This window comes from Centroberyx gerrardi, chromosome 19, assembly GCF_048128805.1.
Source record: "Centroberyx gerrardi isolate f3 chromosome 19, fCenGer3.hap1.cur.20231027, whole genome shotgun sequence".
In the NCBI taxonomy this organism is placed as follows: Eukaryota; Metazoa; Chordata; class Actinopteri; order Beryciformes; family Berycidae; genus Centroberyx; species Centroberyx gerrardi.
The window spans coordinates 25,317,897-25,335,284 of record NC_136015.1 but is presented as its reverse complement, the minus strand read 5'-3'; the positions used below and the strand labels follow the sequence as shown (position 1 = coordinate 25,335,284).

The following is a 17,388-nucleotide window of genomic DNA, read 5'->3' as shown; positions in this document are numbered from 1 at the left end:
GGATTTTACATCTTTTGAATACCTTGCTTTTACTTTGAAATGTACTATTCAAATTTTATTTCTGATTGTATATAGACCACCTAAACAGTCCAACAATTTCTTTGACAAATTTGGTGAACTACTGTCCAAAAGCTCCATAGATTTTGATCGTCTGGCTATATCGGGTGACTTCAATATTCACGTTGATAATCCAAATGATAACCATGCTAGAGAGCTGACACACAATATTATTAGAAGGTCACTGCATTGGCTTCCAGTGTGCCATAGAATTGATTTTAAAATTCTGCTGCTTGTCTATAAAGCACTAAATGGCTTAGCTCCAAAATACATTTCTGACCTGCTCTTAGGATATGAGCCACCCAGACCTCTGAGGTCATCTGGGACCGGTTAGAGCCACCCAGACCTCTGAGGTCATCTGGGACCGGTCTGTTAGCTGTTCTCAGGGTGAAAACTAAATCAGCTGCTTTTAGTAATTATGCTCCCAATTACTGGAATAATCTTCCAGAAGCACTGAGATGTGCTCCCACTGTCCCAGGAGGTCTTTTAGGTGGTGATTATCTTTGAATATCCTCAGGGGTAAGGCACACTAAATTTGATACTGGCTGACCAGAGGTGTCACCAGTGTGATATCGGAGCTACAGAAAATTCCAGGCAGACGTGAATGGTTTTTCCCAGCTGGCAGCTCGTATTCATATTCTGCTCCTTCACCACATGGCCATCTTGGCAGGAAAATAACAAGTGACTGTATTAAACTAACAGGCAATTATAATTCATTGTCACAGTGAATGAGCTGTGTGTGTCATAATGCATCATATTGGCAGGACATGCCTGTGTCATCATGGGAAAACCATGAATGAACAAGGCATTAGTGTCTGGCACCTAGACAGTCATTAAGTGAGTTGAGAGTGTTACTCATTTTTGCTGCTCAGATGTTCTCACATCAGATTTAAATGAAAACAAATCATGGAATCACATTCAAAAATTAATCGGTAACACTTTACAATAAGGGTACATTAATTAAGGGTTAGTTAATGCTTATTAAGCGTGTCAACTTTGCTCAAGTCACAAGTCAGTCTCAAGTCTTCAGGCACAAGTCTCAAGTCAAGTCCCATGTCTAAATGTAGATTACCAAGTCAAGTCCAAGTCAAGTCCAAGTCCAAGTCATTAATGTCAAGTCTCAAGTCTAAATGTAGATTACCAAGTCAAGTCAGAACAAATCAAGAGTCCAGTATCAATTTAATATCTTAAATAAACTAAATATCTAGGACTTTTCAATGCAATATGGTTTTAATAGGATAAAAACTTGGTAAGAGCATCATGAGTTTGATTTCTATAATCAGTTTAAACTTCAATAAATTCAATCATTCCATACAAATTCAGAAAACAGAATTTAAATTCAGTCGTCTGCTGGAACAAATCTCATCACTTTCAATCTGAGTCATTTACACAAACACCAGTTGATACTGGCTGACCAGAGGTGTCACCAGTGTGAGAGTGACTGCTCAATATCTTTCTTTCTTTCTTTTTTAATGTCATTTTAAATAGTTGTGGAGTGTGTATGTATTTTTTTTGTTTTATGTGAAGCACATTGTATTTGCCTTGTGTATGAAATGTTCTATATAAATAAAGTTTGCCTTGCCTTGCCTTGCCTTGCCTTAAAAAAGAAACATAATTTAAAGTGTTATCAAACATTTTATGAGAGAAGGTGTCACTTTTTACCAAATGGTCGAAGGAAACATTCAACATTTAATAACTATGAGCATTCAAGCAGTATGGCAGTAAACACTGCAGTAAATAAAGGTTCTATTTGATGTTTTTATTTATTTTTTTATCAAAATTGAGTCATTCATTATCTTTGAATGCTACTTTATGCTTGTGCGGTGTTATTTTTTAACCTTTTGAGATGAAATATTTAAACAGGCAGAAAGTACGTAACGCTGGTTTGTCAAATCTTTGATGCTCAGTATCTCAGAGTTGCACTCGACCCAGATAAAACTTTACAACTCCAAGCTCACCATGAATGAAATAAGTGAGGAACATGATCAAGTTTGTCTGCACAGCAGAAGCAGCAGGCAGACAGTTTGTCATGAGGAACGGCAAAGGTCTGCCAAACAGGAAGTGGACACTTTACTACTTCAGCTTCAGTCCCTTCCCTTTCACATCCAGACAAACGCTTCACTGAAACCGCCTGGCTGTCGTGACACCACAGTCTAATATAGGACACACGTGTGTGTGTGTGCTTTATTGATCCCTGAGGGGAAACTGGGTATGTTTGCTAATGTGCAAGATAACATAAACTAGAACAGAACCAGAAGAGAGAAATAATAGTGAAATAGACTTTGCATTTGATTTCCTTGCTAGACTGAACATTTATTAATCATCCACCAAATGGCACATGTGAAGGCATATAGTTTTATTACGTTTCCCATCGGACATTTGGTGGATGATTTTATGCAAAGTGTCAAATTCCAAAATTGAAAGTTAGTTTTGATTTCCTGGCTGAATTGGACAGAAAAAGTTGTGACCAGATGTTTAATTTGGTGGACACTTTTATCCAAAGAGTCTCACGGTGCCTCAAGTGGGAATCGAACCCCTGACCCAGGCAGTGTTAGTGCCTTGCTCCACCTATGGACCTACACACAGGGGATTAAACCCCTAGTGTTTCGCTCTACTCATTCAGTGACACAGGACCTGACTCAGGTACAGCAGCTCTCTTACATTCCTGAAATTCAAGTTCTTCTAGTAACTGTTCAGTTCCAGACGGTCACTCCCGACTCTTTTGTACATCAGGAGGTGCAGGTTCATTTCCCTTAAAAGGGTGCTGCTGGGTTTCCCTGAAAAACAATTTGAAAATTCATACCGTCGGCTTTCCAGTCCCAAACCAGCTTCTGTAACCTTTAGGCCACATCATCATAAAGGTTACAGAAGCCGGTTTGTGACTCGTAATGTCAAAGTCTGGGCGGGGGAAGCGGGGGAAGCGAGGTGACACTGTGAGATAGTTCACGCCCAAACTGCTCAGTCAACTTTTCCAGAAAACACAAAGGTTAAAAAACTATGTTGAGTACAGGCCTTGGGTCCAAAAGGGTTTGGGGGCCATTTGTATCGCAATGAAGCTGTATGGCTCAGTATGGCTGTTCATCTATTTAAAAAAAATGCAATATTATTGTGTTATTGGCCGACTGATGCTGCATTCACGTCAAGAAGAACTGGGTGACGTCTCGTTAACCACTTAGTAACACCATAGCAACCACCTAGTACATTCATTCATTCATTCATTCATTCATTCATTCATTCACTCACTCACGGTTAGCCAGTCTGCCCCTACTGGCCAATAGGAGGCATGACAACACACTGAACCAGGTTTGTTCACTCTCTTCTTCTCTGTGTCCTTGTTGCAAGTAGAAGTTTATTGTAATAGTGTGAGTATAATTGATCATTTTGATTTTAATTACGTTGGACTGCTGACATCGGTGGATTCGCTGCCATATTTGCCACCTGTGTTGACACTTCTGTAATTCATGATGCCACGTGAGAGATATCGGAGCTACAGAAAATTCCAGGCAGACGTGAATGGTTTTTCCCAGCTGGCAGCTCATATTCATATTCTGCTCCTTCACCACATGGCCATCTTGGCAGGAAAATAACAAGTGACTGTATTAAACTAACAGGTAATTATAATTCATTGTCACAGTGAATGAGCTGTGTGTGTCATAATGCATCATATTGGCAGGACATGCCTGTGTCATCATGGGAAAACCATGAATGAACAAGGCATTAGTGTCTGGCACCTAGACAGTCATTAAGTGAGTTGAGAGTGTTACTCATTTTTGCTGCTCAGATGTTCTCACATCAGATTTAAATGAAAACAAATCATGGAATCACATTCAAAAATTAATCGGTAACACTTTACAATAAGGGTACATTAATTAAAGGTTAGTTAATGCTTATTAAGCGTGTCAACTTTGCTCAAGTCACAAGTCAGTCTCAAGTCTTCAGGCACAAGTCTCAAGTCAAGTCTCAAGTCTAAATGTAGAACAGCAAGTCAAGTCAGAACAAATCAAGAGTCCAGTATCAATTTAATATCTTAAAGAAAACTAAATATCTAGGACTTTTCAATGCAATATGGTTTTAATAGGATAAAAACTTGGTAAGAGCATCATGAGTTTGATTTCTTTGGTTTCAACTTCAATAAATTCAATAATTCCATACAAATTCATTTACACGTCATTTACACAAACACAAGATCTCAAGTCAAGACTTTAGAAACCTTTTCAAGTCATCAAAGTACAAGTCAGAGTCAAGTCCCAAGTCACCAGAACCCAAGTCAAGTCAAGTCTCAAGCAATTAAAATTGCGACTTGAGTCTGACTCAAGTCCAAGTCATGTGACTCGAGTCCCTACCTCTGGTGTCTAGTCAAGTCAACTTTATAGTCACTGTCACAGTCTCACAGAGCTTCACATCACCGACATCCAGTGGTGTAGTCTACGTGATACGCAGGTATACGCCGTATACCCACTAAGAAAGCTCCAGGATTTCCGTATACCCACTTAAAAATGCGCAAGGATACGTAACAATATAGTTTTGTGACCTGAGTCACACAGTGAGAATTTTGTTTTGCAAATACCGGGTAGAGTATAACTTCAATAAAATAAGTTTTGCAGGGGAAGGCATCTCCTCCTTTCACACTTCCATTCATAAAACTAGTGCAGTGCCTGTTGGCCCCGCTGCTGCACAGAGCGCTGTTCGCTTGTTTATTCAAAGTTTATCAATATTGAACGTGTCGCGTGTCCAAACTGCACCAAATCCGACACCGCACATGCTCGGGTCCCCAGCAATACACCCGCCAAGTGTGAAGTAGATCGGATGAACGGTTCTCGAGATATGCGAAGGACACACACACACCTTAAACCTGCTTAATGTATTGAAAACAAATTCCACCAGCCTGGCTGTGTGGTCATTAAATAATCTAATCTAATCTAATCTAAAACATTATACAGGGTGGCTGTTTCTTGACTTAATCCAAGAGGTTAGGTGGTGTAGAAATGCAGGAAATTTGTTTTAAATTACTATTTAAAACAAATCCCCCCCCCCCCCCCCCCCGGAAACAACTCTGAGTATACCCACTACAATAAACTAGACTACACCACTGCCGACATTATGAAACAAGAAATGAAAACAACACGCTACATCCTCACCTAAGGACAAGGAAAAATTCCCAGAAAAACCTCATGACTCGCTTTTTGCAACTAATGAGTTAAAATTCATTCATTTTCCAGCAGTAAGATAAACTGGTTGTGCCAAACCGTTGAACCGGTGACGTTCCAGTCCCGTGGCTCTGACCTCCCAGGCCCTTTGACTCAGTCTTGGGTTTGATACCTGACTGCCCTGAAACACAAACCGGCTGTGTCACAGTGAAACCAGCTGGTCTCACCTCATTTCCCTGTAGGTTTGTTTCAGTTTGTTTCCTGACTGGCAAGAAAAATGACCTCGTCTGTCCCAGAAGTGATAAATTCGGGAGGATTCCCAGCACCGACGTGACACGGGGAAGTCAGTTTAAGGGTTTTAAACTCGGCGGTGTCACCATCCAAACAAACCGGTGTGTGACATCCTCAAAAGCACTGTGGCATGTGTGTACAAATACAGATAGTGTGTACAGTGGCCACTGTACACACTATCATATTTCCTGGTACCAAAAAAATACCCCGTTGCCCCAAAGTCTTACTGTGTAATACAGGAAGATGTTGATTCATGAGATACACAGAGGTTTTTTTGTGTGCAGTGTGTGTGGATGAATGAGCACAGTGTGTTCAGTGACTTTGTGGTAATTCGTTTCAGTGAGATAATCCTGTCTCACCACAGGGCAAATAGTGAGAGACACATCATCCCAGATGGCTGCAACACTGCTGTTTCACTGCTGTAGGAGTTTCTGTTTCAGCTGAATTCATCCCACTCCTCAGTGTGGGAGTGTTTGTCCTTATTTTGATGTGGTCAAGGCTGGTAAACGCTGTCTTATCATTGCTATTTTTGTCCTTTTAACAAGAAAAAGTGAAATTTTCTTTATCAAGCTTCTCAGAATAGGAGTGTTGATTCGAGATCGCTGACACGACACCTTGACCGCTTCACTCAACAAATGTTATTTCAGTTTTTTTCAGTGCTGACTGCTGAAGAACACAACATGTTTTCAATCTGAAGTTCATTAACTGAGCTTTGAGCAAAATATAAATGTATTTCAGTTGTGTTGATGTACTTTGTGGGTTGTGGTGTGTGTGTCGGCATTGGTGATCAAAAAGTCTGGTCTAATTTTCAAAGAGATCTGACAGTTGAGATGTTTACATGTCTATATGTGTAAACGTGTCTACTAAAAATGAGTGTTTAAGGTGAATCATTCATTATTTTTATTTTTAGGATGCTTGTCTTATTTGTGTGTGTGTTCTAGTGGTCGTCCTGTTTATTCTGTAATGTTACATGTTTTTGTTGGTCGTATATTGTCACAGTGTATTAGTGCGGTGGTTCTCAACGTGGGGTCCGGGGACCACCACGGGTCCTTGAGGGGGTTCCAGGGGGTCCCCAGCATTATCACCATTATTTAATTTACAATGAGTTAACGCAATTAGAAAATGCAGAAGGCTATAGAATGACTATTTTGATCATTCGTCATGGAATTCTGGACAAAATCATATCTAACAATATAAATATTCTCAGATTTGAGTCCGAGAGACATCTCACCAAATGGGGGTCCGTGGCCCTAATGCGGACTAAATCAGGGGTACTTGATATGAAAAAGGTTGAGAGTCACTGTATTAGTGTATGTTCAATGTATATGTTCATATTAGTATATGTTCAATGTATGTTTTAGGGATCGTTCTGTCTCTTCTGTAATATTATATTTTGTTTGGTTGTATTGTCACAACGTAAAGTTTGGAGTGAACCCCGGGAATGGGGATCCACATAAATAAACAAACAAATAAACAGTAATTCTTCTGAGGTATACAGTGAATATTGAGTATTAAGTTTGTATTTTTATCCAAAACACCCTACGCAGGCATAGTATGGTTTCATTACATTTCACATCGGCTGTTTGGTGGACGCTTTTGTGCAAATTAAGCGCCAAATTCCAAAATTCAAGTTAGTTTTGATTTCCTGGCTGGACTGGACAGAAATTGTTGTGACCTGCTGTTTAATTTGGCGGACGCTTTTATCCAAAGAGTTTTACAGTAGGCTACCTCAAGTGGGAATTGAACCCCTGACCCAGGCAGTGTTAGTGTTTCGCTCTACTCCTTCAGCTACACAGGACCTGACACTTCACTTACATTCCTGAGATTTAAAAAAAAAAAAAAAAGAATTTGGCTGTTCCAGAAGTGATAAATAAGAAGGATTTCCAGCACCAGCATGACACAGGGGAGTCAGCTTAAAGTCGAGATGAAACGGCATTTCGAGAGTATCTAACTTCCGTATCGTGACGTATTTCCGAGTGAAACAGGAAAGACAGGCGGGACGTAACGTTGGGAGGAATTTGATTTGAACGTTGAAAAGTGGGCGTGTCATAACACCCGAAGACACACCGGAGTACCGTGCTGTTGCTAGCTAGCTAACTAATGAATCTTAGCTCTGTGCGCTAAAAGTTGAAGATTGATTGATGGGTGGATGTCATGATATTATTGGTTGAAATTGGTTATGGGCATGCTTACGTAAGCACACGGCATATTTTGTTTTACAGGAAGAAAACATGATTGAATTTTGATATAAGAACACAAAGAAATTGATTTTTTGTATTTTTTTTGGCATATATTGTTAAATAGGTGCACAATATGACCGGGGATGTGATCTAAAAGGGTTAAAAAGGCATTTTTCATTTCATCTCGACTTTAAGGGTTGTAGCTCCAACAAATGCAACATTTCAAAGGTAGGAAAGGTCTTATTTTCAAATGAACAGTCTTCTGAGGTGTACAGTGACTAGGTTGCCTGGGCCCGAGGGTCAGGAACCCTGCCGATGATGACGCTCCGTCTGTCAGATTTCCGTCTGTTTTTTGACAGACAGAAAGTTCAACCAGCTGAACTTTTTCTGGACGGACGGATTCGTCAGCGTCCGTTCAAGCCGATCAGAAGCGTTCCTACGTTTGTCTGGCAATCGTCCGACCGAAACAAAGATAAAACAGAGAAAGCCTGGTGGAGCGTCGGGATGACTGGAGGTTTTCAGCTCAGTTGTAGAGTCTGTTTCTTCTGTTTTCTATCAAGCAGCTCCGTTATGAGCAAAGCCTCCTGTTCTTCTGCCTCGCCGCCATGTTGGCGCTCAGAACAAACCAACACACACACATCTATAGTTAAAGGAAAACTCTCATCAGTCTGTGATGTTCACTGGATTCATGGAGTTATTTTGTGGTTTCTAACCCTAAGTGTTGTAATTTTCTTGCTTGGTGAACGCACTTTCCCTCAACCTGCCTCGTCTACTTCTGCTAAAGTAAGTGATTTCCTATGTTTCCCAGAATGCCTTAGAACAACCCCCTAGAGAACAGGTGAGAACTTGTTTCTTTCAAATCAAACATGGTCGTATGGGCATCACCTGTTAGCTAGCTATAGCCTGTTAGCTAGCTGTGGGTGGAGAAATTGGTCTCTCTCCTCTTCTACGATGGATTTCTCCCTGTATGATTGTTGAACGTCTCTTGGTGCAAAATGGCGGCTCTAGAAAGAAGCCCTCGCTCTTTGATTCTGAGGGACTGACACCAGTGCTTCATTTGTGGAGGATCCGGCACCTTGCAGTTTTGGACTACCTGCGTTCCGGTGTACCAGAGGAACCAAAATAGAGGACAAAAGGTTCAACCTTTGGTTCCTGGAGCAACCCAATTCGTTTTTAGAGTCTACCTATTTCCATTGTGTGGACTATTTTGATAAATTAGACAAGGTAAGCATATTTTTTTTTGGGTTGTAAATGTGTTAGCATATTCTGTAATTCTATTAGGTCTCTGCTGGGACAATAACATCTAAATTCATATTTGCATAGATGACTGCAAAACAGAAATTATTTGGAGTGCAGACCTGTAAGTCCCACATCAAGTTTATGGGCATTTCAAAACCAGCGTGGTCCAGCTGAGTGTCACATTTAGGCCACTTACATATTTTTCTTGGTCCCCAGTAGTCTCTCTCTCAGCTCTCAGGTCATATAGTCGGTCACTTAGTAATGTTCAGGCTGTTGGTCTACAGTAAGCTGTATGGCTGTATTGCGCTTGTTGTCTCGATTTGTTCCGGACCTTCTCCCTCCACACCGACACACCGAGCCCTTGGTGCTCCAGGACCTCATCATGTACAAATTAAGCACCGACTGACACCAAAACCTGACGTTTAGCGCTGATGTTTTAGATCCTGAAACATTTTCTGATATCAAACTCCATTGTAGCTGCTGGAAACATCTGGAGGTGACGTCACCTCGTCTACGATTGGCCGGTTATCCACCAAGAAGAAAAACACAACAAACTACTGGATGGAGGCAGGAATGGAAAGTACATCACCAATAGCTGTTCTTTTAACAGTATTAAGAGTGTTTTCGGGTGGATTTTTCCTTTAAAACAGACTGTATATTGTGCAGTGCAGAACTCATTCTTCATTTTTTTACTTGCATTATGAAAAATTATGAAAACAATTAATAACTGAAACAAATCAGTCTATGCAGGTGTGTTACAGACTTTTATTAAATATCAGATATCAGCCAGTCAATGTCTGACATGACATGAGGTTTGATTTGCACATTTTATTGTTGAATTATGTTTTATGTAAATTAATTCTTGTTGTATTTTCATGTAGAGAGTTACTCTGAAGAAAAGAGCTGAATTTAAATGTGAAAATGCATAATACACAATAATAATAACAACACGATTGTCATTGATAATTTCTGTAATCGTTCTTTATTATTGTGTCACCAAAGCAACGACACATACGCAAACTTCATTTGCACATAAACGTTTCATGTATCAAAATAGTGGATGAAAAAAAAAAAAAAAAGGTGGCATAATTTACCTTGATGACATAAATAGCAAAATAAATATACTTCTTAGTTCACATTTTTAACTATTGGTGCCACATTTGTACAAGTTAAACCGCAGACTGAGGAAGAGGTAGATACAGGCCTAGTTTTTTTCTTTTTTTTTTTTTAAAGGATAATACCAGTGTTTTTTTTAAGTTGCATGCATTGCAAATCGTTTTGGGGGGAAATGTAAACTAGACAGAAGTAAATGGGCTGTAACTCTAAACGACCTCTAAGTCGTGCTGCAGAACGCCGCAGCCTGTAATGAGTCAAATAGTGCATCTGGAATCTGGCAGCATGTTTTTGAATAAATATGTATAGATTTTTGAAATGAATAAAAACAGCCGAGCAGTCAACCTCTCCCAACACACACACACTACCAGTCAAAAGTCTGGACCCACCTGACTGAATGTTTCTCATTCTCTTAAAGCCATTTTGATCTAAAGGCTTCTGCTTAAATGCTTCAAATGAGTTTCTTAGACAAATATAAGTAGTGAAGTTGATCCTATGTATGAATTTCTTTCCAAAGCCTTTCCATCAAGGCAAAGAATCTAAAATATAAGATAGTTTTGATTTGTTTAACACTTTTTTGGTCGCTGCATAATTCCATTTGTGTTATTTCATAGTTTTGATGTCTTTACTATTATTATAAAATGTGGAAAATAGTAAAAATAAAGAAAAATGCGTGTCCAAACTTTTGACTGGTAGTCTCTAAACAGATATTTTCCACCTCCTATTCAGCCTCCACCACCGCACACGGCTCCGTCAGCTCAGAGTCAATCCGCTGCAGTTTATTCTCCAGTTTGTCGGCGGCGCTGCCAGCTCCTATCTTCCTCAGTTTTCCCGGAAGTTGCCGGAGCTGTTCGGCCGCGGCGGCACCGACCCACGCGTCGATCAGCGCGTTCAGCTCCCCCCGGTGAAGCCTCGCGATGTTTTCATTTGGCTTCTCGCCGTTTTTCAATGGGAGTTTGTTCGCAAGACGCCGCAGCCGCTTGATGATCATCTTCTGGTGAACGAAGAAAGCCGGGAGGATTTCTCGGAGGTAGTCCGCTCCATCTGCAACACACAGACATAATCATCGATCAATAACTGATTAGGAAACACAGAACTCCATGATACCTTTTCATGGGGTCTTTAAGGGGAATGCCACCCATTTTAAGAATTCACATAAGTTCTTCCTCTGCTCCAGGACACTTCAGTCAATACTTATGAACTTGATCCACTGGAGAACTGAGCCTTGAATGTGTGATGTCACTGGGATGTAAAATCTGGCTCTACTCCGTTGACAATGAATGGGACGCTGACTTTGTTGACCCGAAAGATTTTTATGAGAGTTCTCGCACCCAAATGAGGTTTCAATTCTGGTTCATACCTGTCAGCATTGCTAGAATATAAACTTCAGTTCAGTTCAGTTCAGTTCAGTTCAGTTCAGTTCAGATCTTTATTGTCCCTCGAGGGGAAATTTGATTTGCAGTAGAGGGCAAAAACACAAACACAACATACAAGAGGACATGGGACATTAATCACAACAGTTACAGCAAACAACCCAAAAAAATGTATCTGTTCGTTAAAAGTATCAAGCCATTGGAATGGTAGCCATAATAAAGTGCTGCTGAGCAGTGCAGTCAAGGTTTAGTGCAAATTAAGCACATTTATTGCACTTGGAACAAAGGAAAATTTAAACCTATTCCTTTTTACCCTGGGGGACCCGTATCTCCGCCCAGAGGGGAGAAGAACGAATTCCTCCAAGAGTGGGCGGTCAGAGCTGGAAAACTTGTCTGTCATAGATATCTGTTAAAGAAAGCTGCTGCTGGCTACTTTAACAATATTGAGCAAACGATTTTTGTTTTGCACTGTAAGGTTCCCATACCAAGAAATTAAACAAAAGTTTAAAACAGACTCAATAAAGGATTTGTAAAATAAAGCCATCAGTGTCTTGTCCACATTAAAAGTATTCAGTCTGCGCAGAAAGTGAAGTCTCTGCAGGCCGATTGCAGATGTGTTGAGCTCATGGTTCAGGTTCTTATCGATCACTGTTCCCAGGTACTTGTAGCACTCAACCGTCTCAACAAGTGAGCCCTTGATTGTAGTTGGGAAGGTTGAGTGGGAGGTTTTCCTGAAGTCGATGGCCATATCTTTAGATTTGTGAACATTTAACTTCAACTCTACACTCTACAAAGTCTTTCACAACTGGCCCATGATCGACCTCTCCATCCTGGAGCAGACTGATTAAAACAGGGTCATCTGCGAACTTCAGGAGATGCCTGTCGTCATAGTTACTCCTACAGTCATTTGTATATAGGATATACAATAATGGGGACAGGACACACCCCTGGGGTGAGCCTGTGGATGACAACCGCTTCTGGGATAGGGCACCATTAGCCCTGACTGCCTGGGGCCTACATGTTAAAAAGTCCATTACCCATTTCACCATGCCAGCATCAAGATTAAAAGTGGACAGTAGTTTACTAGCTAAAATGTGTGGTTGGATTGTATTAAAAGCTGAGGAGAAATCTACAAATAAAAGCCTTGCATGAGTTTTTGTACCCTCGAGATGCTTGTACAGATAATCAAATAAAGTAGTAGTAGCATCATCCACCCCTCTATTAACCCGATATGCAAATTACATCGGGTCGAGCAGGTCCTGAACCTTATCAGTCAGGATTTGTTTGACCAATCGCTCAAAAGTCTTCATCACTAGTGAGGTCAGAGCCATTTTGGTGTGACGACTCAAATCAGCATCTTACGGCTCCACAAAGTCACTGCTGCCCCATTCATTGTCAATGGAGAAGCTCCCGATTCCAAATTCCAAAGGTTTTTCCAAGGCTTTCTCTGATTTCCAGCTTTAGGGAAGCGTGGAGCAGGTTCACAAACACTGACTGAACTGTCCCGGGACGCAGGAAGGACATATGTGAATTCTTAAAATGTGTGGTAATTCCCCTTTAAAGAACTGACCCTTGGCTGCCCAGGAGCAAGGCACGAACTCTGCCTGGGTTCGCGGTTCGGTTCCCTGTGCAGCTCAGCGGGCAGAGCAAGGCACTCGTAGCTCTTTCAGATAAGACTCAGCTTGCTTTCTGCTTGGTCAGCGCAACACAAGAGGGGGTGGAGAGTTTGTGAGCATGTGCAGACGCTGACTTTTTACCAAATGACTTATCTTAGGACAACTGACTGCATCCCCAACTGAACCCCTGCTGCTCATTTTAACCACTAGAGGGCGAACAGAGTCAGGTTTAGTCAGCATTGTTGTATTTCATAACTACATAGTACAAAATACCAGTTTACAACTCAAATCAAGTGTTTTAGTGTGGAGTTACTCTTTAACACTACCAGGGTTATAGGTTAAATTCCCTGTGTGGCTCAATGGGCAGAGCAAGGCACTGACACTGCCAGGGTTAAAGCTTCTGTTCCACACTAAAACTAAATGCATGATTCTGTAAGACTTTGGATAAAAGAGTTTTTAGAGTGTCTGCTCTGCCATTGAAGCTCTGAATTCATTGCATTGAATGTCTTGTGTCAATGTATTGTTGTCTTCCTGTTTTGTATGAATATTGTGTGGTGGGTATGTGTGTGTGTGAGGCTTTGTACAAAGGGTGGAACCAAATTTCCTCAATTTCCCCATCAATTACAGGTCTGATGTGGATTTTCTCTTCTTCTTCAAGCACAAAGAAGCTCGGTGGCTCGGTGATCAGCACAGCTTGATCCTCGAGTAAAACATGAGCCAGTAAAAAAAAAAAAAAAAAAAAAATACTGTTATGTGATTCATTTTGATTTTTGTTATTCAGCTTTTGTGTCCTTTTTATGTGTATATTTTTCTTGGGATCTCGGAGTTTACGAGGAGCATTTGAAGGCAGCATCAACCCTTCCCCCCCCACCCAAAAAAAACTTTTCCAACCAGTGATCTTACCGTGAGTTTTGTTCCCCTCGCACGTCGCGCACACGCTGTCGTGCCACGCGGATCCCTTCAGCACCAGGCGCTGTCCCGACGCGGAACAGTTGCTGTGCGCCGTGCAGCTCTGCTGAGCCGAGACCCGGTCCGAGTAGGAGCCGCTGGGGCAAACCTGGCACACCGTATCCTGCTCCGCGGTGCCTGGAGGGAAGGGCGAGGCGAATTACACTCTCATTTTCATTCTGTACATCGGAAGTCAGTTAAGTCAGTGCAGCTCATTAAGTCAGATAAAACCCTTCAAAGACGTTTCCTCACAGATGAAAGGCTTCTTTGAAACGTGTTTCCGCGTAGTTACGCACAAAACTAATTTGAGGCAACAAGAATGAGTCAGATTGAGGACTGAAGTAACATAACGCCAGTAGGCACAGTAGTTATAGTCTCTAGAACTATTCATTCAGTGGCTGCACCACATTTGAACACATCTGTGTGTCTTCTTCGAGACATTTATTTGTGTTACTTTTCAACACAAGATATGTTAATACCAGCATGTGTTGTGTTAAAATGTATTGTCATCAACATAAGTTGTCTTGAAAAGTAAAACAAATGTGTGTTGTCCCAAACACACAGTGTTCAAAATGACTCATACTGTTTTAGAGTGTGGAGGCGAACTAACATATACAAAGTATTGGCTGATATGTATAATCCTTTTTGTTCAAATTAAATTGCGAAATGTAAATAGTGGCTAAATAAAATAACTTTTTTACATGAAATTAAAAGATGCAGCTGCAGTTTAGGGGAGACCGGGGACAGTTGTAACAGTGGGGATTGGATCAGTTTTGCAACCTGGTCATCTTTCATGAAAACATTTAAATATAATGTTTAAGAAGTAGATAACTTCAGTCTAGAGCATTCGAGCAAAACAAATTGGCTGTTCTAGTGAAAATGTTTTTGAAATATAGCTGCTACCAGCAGTGAACAGTTAACCACAGCATGGCAAAGAATATGCGAGTTCCCTGATTGGCCCACAAGGCATTGTGGGTATTGGAGTCTTTGTTATTATCACAACACCAGTATTTTCTTCAAATCTCAACATATCAACATGTGGCTTGGTAGAAAATGGTGTTTCTGACCAAGTTGTAGTATTTCAAGTAAATTGATGAATGTCATGATTATCAAATCATAACCTGTCATTAAGAGTGTCCTGTATGTGCCAAATTAGGAAAAAAGTTACTAATCTATGCCTGAGTTATTGGACTGAATAAATACTAATGACAATAATAATAATAATAATAATAATAATAATAATAATAATAATAATAATAGCAATCCCTAGAAACATAATTAGGTTACCACGCTGATGTTGAGGTGAACTAATTACTGGGGAAACTGGGGAAAAAGTGTTACAACCGTCCCTGGTCTCCCCTGTAAGAAGTCAGCAGAAGGCAGGAAATAAGATCTGAATCTTAACATTTTCTGAAGGAGGATCTGCAGACTCTCCGCTTTGGTTCTGAACTCTGGAGGAAAGACAGAAGTCCTACCGTTGGACAGCACTCCGTGTCCGGACGGGCAGTCGCTGTAGCGGACGCAGAGGTCGTACTTCTTCTTCAAGTAATATCCCTGCTTGCACTCGCACTCGCAGTCCTGCTGGGCGGAGCACTGCGTCTTCACCACCTGGTTGTGGCCGCAGATCCCGCAGCGCAGGCACTTGTCGATGTGGTTCCACAGCTCCGTGAACGAGCCCGACGGGCACGGAGCGCACTCGCTCTTCTGCTTGGACGTGCACGGAGCGCGCAGATAAGACCCGGGGGGACAGCGGTCGCAGACCACGGGCAGGCCGGTGTCCGGGTCCTCATCCTGGAAGGTTTTGAGCGCCGTGGTCCCGCTGAACTGAGCGGCGCACAACAACACGAGCACCGACACCGAGGAGAACAACTGGAAGAGGAAATACAAGGAAATACAAGGCAGGCCAGCTGGGTCAGTCGCAGCTGGTTTGGGAAAATCAGATTACACAGCAAAAATATCCACCGCGTCTCAGATTCAGTGTTTTGTGAAAACTGTGGTGGAAAACAAAGCTAAATTCCATTTTCCCCAATGCAAATCACCTTGTTTCAGTATTTTCCTTGAATGAAGTGACATAATCTCGCCTGATCTCACGATATTGCCACTTGATGCTGCATTGTAAGTAAGTAAACATTCACTCTCACGTTTCCAGGAAAAAAAAAATAGCCTACATTTTAGATTAAACATTCAGTTAACTCATTTTTCAAGAAAATACAAATTTGCGCCTCAATAGACTAAATGACTTGTTAAAATAGATTTATTTTTTTTTGGCAGTGAAGTCTCAGCATCTGAACCCCTGTCCATCACCACGTACCATTTTTAAAGTCTGGTTTCCCCTCTTGCAGGCTGCTGCACCAGTCGGTCAGGAGGATGGTACTTTACATAGGATCCTGTTCTCTATTTAAACTCTGGACAGGTCGGCCGGCCCTCTTTCTAACACACCAGCCCATGTTTGTGCTGAGTAAAGCACCTTCATCATGGAAAAAGCATTTTTTTCAATAGTCATCCTCAGCTTGGATTCCTAAAAGCTTTTTACGCTCGAGTTTCAGCGGAGTCACCTGATGGTTAATCATTCAGTATCTCTCAGGATCCAGGTGGAGCAGTGTTCAGGACAGACTGGGTCAACTACCCGGGTTTAAAAGTAACACACATCTTAATATTCACCACACTTCCACCCAAGAGAGGCAGAACAGAAAAGCCATTAAAACAAGAATTATTTTGAAGATTACAACCTCCTGAGTAACATGTAACACTTGTGTTTTGTTTTGTTTCCTATCTTCTTTTGTGTGAGTATTTCTCACTACTTGTATCTTTTAAATTTTACTGAGTTTAAACAAGGTTGAACTGAATATTTCTAAAAGACCTTTTAATTATCCTGACTGGAGCAGAATTTGAGGAATTTGATGCCGCTTTCTTTAAAGGCGTCTTCTGCCACTAAGGGCAGTTATTCCTGTCATACTCTAAGGTTTCATTAATTTACAACATAAGGTATTTTCATTCATTTCATTAACTGGCACAGTGCAGGGCGAGTTGCTTTGAGCTCATAAATCGGGCTATATATATGTGTGATTTACATGGAAAGGGGAAATATTAGGCTATTATGTTGAGTGTAATGATTATAATTAAAGTAAAAAAATCTTCAGTTCTACCCCATGTCTTAAATTATTTCTTAATGAAACTGAAAACTAGTTTGGGTCTCTGTCATTTCATTTTCTTTACAGTTTTATGTCGGCTCTCTATTGTTTTGCACTGAACTTGTATGTCTGAGTATTTGCACATTTTTCATTTCAAGGCATTATAAATACATATGGGTGAAATGTTACTAAATGTTTATTGCTCAATATTTAAAATGTATTTGATTTCATCCTCTAAAATGTCACAATTTTCTCAGTAAAGGGCCTGAATTGGTCTTTAACTTCAATAATAT

At 40.9% G+C, this 17,388-nt stretch overlaps 2 protein-coding genes across 2 annotated transcripts in view; one reads left to right on the top strand and one right to left on the bottom strand.

Moving 5' to 3' along the window:
- Positions 1 to 17,388, top strand: part of rnf139 (ring finger protein 139) — a 328,745-nt gene that overhangs the window by 222,433 nt on the left and 88,924 nt on the right. The gene's annotated exons all lie outside the window — the stretch shown is intronic.
- tnfrsf11b (tumor necrosis factor receptor superfamily, member 11b) lies at positions 9,878 to 16,403 on the bottom strand. The gene is made up of 4 exons (XM_071908950.2): positions 16,276 to 16,403; positions 15,440 to 15,833; positions 13,920 to 14,102; positions 9,878 to 11,071 (listed from the first exon to the last, which is right to left on the bottom strand). Exons 1-4 carry the CDS (start codon positions 16,276 to 16,278, stop codon positions 10,749 to 10,751), a joined length of 903 nt encoding a protein of 300 aa, XP_071765051.2. The 5' UTR covers positions 16,279 to 16,403; the 3' UTR covers positions 9,878 to 10,748.